The sequence below is a fragment of the Canis aureus genome, chromosome 19 (genome assembly GCF_053574225.1).
Source record: "Canis aureus isolate CA01 chromosome 19, VMU_Caureus_v.1.0, whole genome shotgun sequence".
In the NCBI taxonomy this organism is placed as follows: Eukaryota; Metazoa; Chordata; class Mammalia; order Carnivora; family Canidae; genus Canis; species Canis aureus.
Genome location: NC_135629.1, coordinates 52,690,324 through 52,692,555, shown reverse-complemented (window position 1 = coordinate 52,692,555; position 2,232 = coordinate 52,690,324). Strand labels below are relative to the sequence as shown.

Genomic DNA, 2,232 nt, shown 5'->3' with positions numbered 1-2,232 from the left:
GTATGAGACTATCCAGATAGGTAATGGTTTCTACACTGAGACCAGGGAAACCATGGTCCAGCATTGATGGCGCTAGAAGCTAGAACATAACCAAGAAGGGTAAAGATGAGTCAGTAGCATGAAACACTTGTCACTCCTGCCTCTCTTCTCCCCAGTGCACTCAATGACTTGCCTTTTCCCTTGATGGTTACAAAAGTCTGTGTCCTTGAAATAGTGTATTTTCACAAGAATTTTAGTTATTGGTTGACCATTCTTTTTGTTGGAGACTTTTGATGTGCTTCAAGTCTGCCTTTGGTTCAGTAATGTTTTTCTTTCAGTAAATCATAAATAACATTTATGTTCTGTCTTAAGATTACATATTCAGGAACACCAGTTATCAGCACTTTGGATCTCTATTGTCTGTCCTTAACTTTGGTTATCTCACGGAGAGTAAGCTCCACTCCTGAAAAGTCTCCTCAGAGCCCCTTTCATGTCCCTGTTCCTCAGACTATAGATGAAGGGATTCAGCATGGGGGTGACCACCGTATACATCACCGAGGCTATTGAGCCCTTTCTGGAGGGATGGGTTGTTCCAGAAGTGAGGTAGACTCCAAGGCCTACACCATAGAACAAGGAGACAACCAAGAGGTGAGACCCACAGGTGGAAAAGGCTTTATACTTCCCTGCAATCGAGGAAATGCCCATTATGCAGGAGATAATTTTCGAATAAGAAAAAAGGATCCCAGTCAGGGGAATAACACCCAGCAGGCCACTTACAAAATACAGCAGGATGTCATTGATGAGGGTGTCAGAGCAGGCAAGCTTGAGGATCTGAGTAAGTTCACAGAAGAAGTGGGGGATTTCTGTCTCTTTGCAGAAGGACACCCTCAAAACCATCAAACTTTGCAACAAAGAATACGTAAGGCAGATTAACCAAGAAAGCAGAAGCAGGAGGACACAAAGGCGAGGGTTCATAATGACTGTGTAGTGCAGGGGGTGACAGATGGCCACAAACCGATCATAGGCCATCACTGTCAGTAGCAAATTATCTAGTCCAGCAAAAATCATGAAAAAATACATCTGGGTAAGGCAGCCTTCATACGTGATGGTGTTGGTCCGTGTCTGGATGTTCACTAACATCTTGAGGACGGTGGTGGAGGTGAAACCGATGTCACTGAGGGACAGATTGGAGAGGAAGAAGTACATAGGGGTGTGGAGGTTGGAGTGCAAGCTGATGGCCAGGATGATGAGCAGGTTCCCTATAACACAGACTAGGTACATGTAGAGGAACAGCCCAAAGAGGAGGGGCTGCAAGTCCACATCTTCTGAAAGCCCCAGAAGGATGAATTTTAAAACAGCTGTTTGGTTCCCTGCTTCCATAGGCCTTATGGAGATTGCCTGGAAAGAGGCAAGAATAATGTTAAAACAATAACAAAATAAGAGTGTGCCATACATTTCAAACTCATGAGGACTTATGTCTTACCTAAGAGTCATGATTTCTTTAGCCGACCAAAATCTCTTCAGTAACACCCTCCTTTTCCTGCTTCTACCACTACAACCAGGATCACCTCTTTAAAATGAATGTCCCAGGGCACCCAGCTGGCATAGTCAGTAGAGCATGGGACTATTGATCCTGGGGTTATGAGTTCAAGCTCCACGTTGGACATGGAGATTGCTTAAAAATAAAATCTTAAGAAAATTCAGGGGCAGACAAGGTGGCTCAGCGGTTTAGCGCCGCCTTCTGCCCAGGGTGTGATCCTGGAGACCCGGGATCGAGTCCCGCGTCGGGCTCCCTGTATGGAGCCTGTTTCTCCCTCTGCCTGTGTCTGCCTCTCTCTCTCTGTGTGTCTCTCATGAATAAATAAATAAAATCTTTGGAAAAAAAAAAAGAAAATTCATGTCACACACAATGGAGCAGTATCCTCTGCATCACCCCCAACTCATGGTTGTTATACCTCTGCTGTATAATCCTTTCAGAGGACCACCAGCCTCATGAGCATCTCCATTCTGCCTTGTGGCTGTGGTCTCTTCAAGTCCAGAGAAACAGAGAAGAGAGAGATCATTGGGATTTACAGGATTTAGTGATATTTTTTCTCTCATGCTGTTTACCAGTGTCTGTCTGGTACCTTACCAGTATCTGGGAAAAGAACATTCTCTGTCTGAAGTTTGGCTCAGAGAAGGATGCTGTGCAAAGATTTTTTTAAAGATTTTTTTAAGATTGAAAAGCCTTCATGATAAATGGAGTCTGTTAAA

At 44.3% G+C, this 2,232-nt stretch overlaps 1 protein-coding gene across 1 annotated transcript; it reads right to left on the bottom strand.

The window, feature by feature from the left end:
* Positions 1-420: 420 nt before the first annotated feature.
* LOC144291133 (olfactory receptor 7D4-like) lies at positions 421-1,359 on the bottom strand. Its single transcript, XM_077860856.1, has one exon. It carries the CDS (start codon positions 1,357-1,359, stop codon positions 421-423), a length of 939 nt encoding a protein of 312 aa, XP_077716982.1.
* Positions 1,360-2,232: the final 873 nt, after the last annotated feature.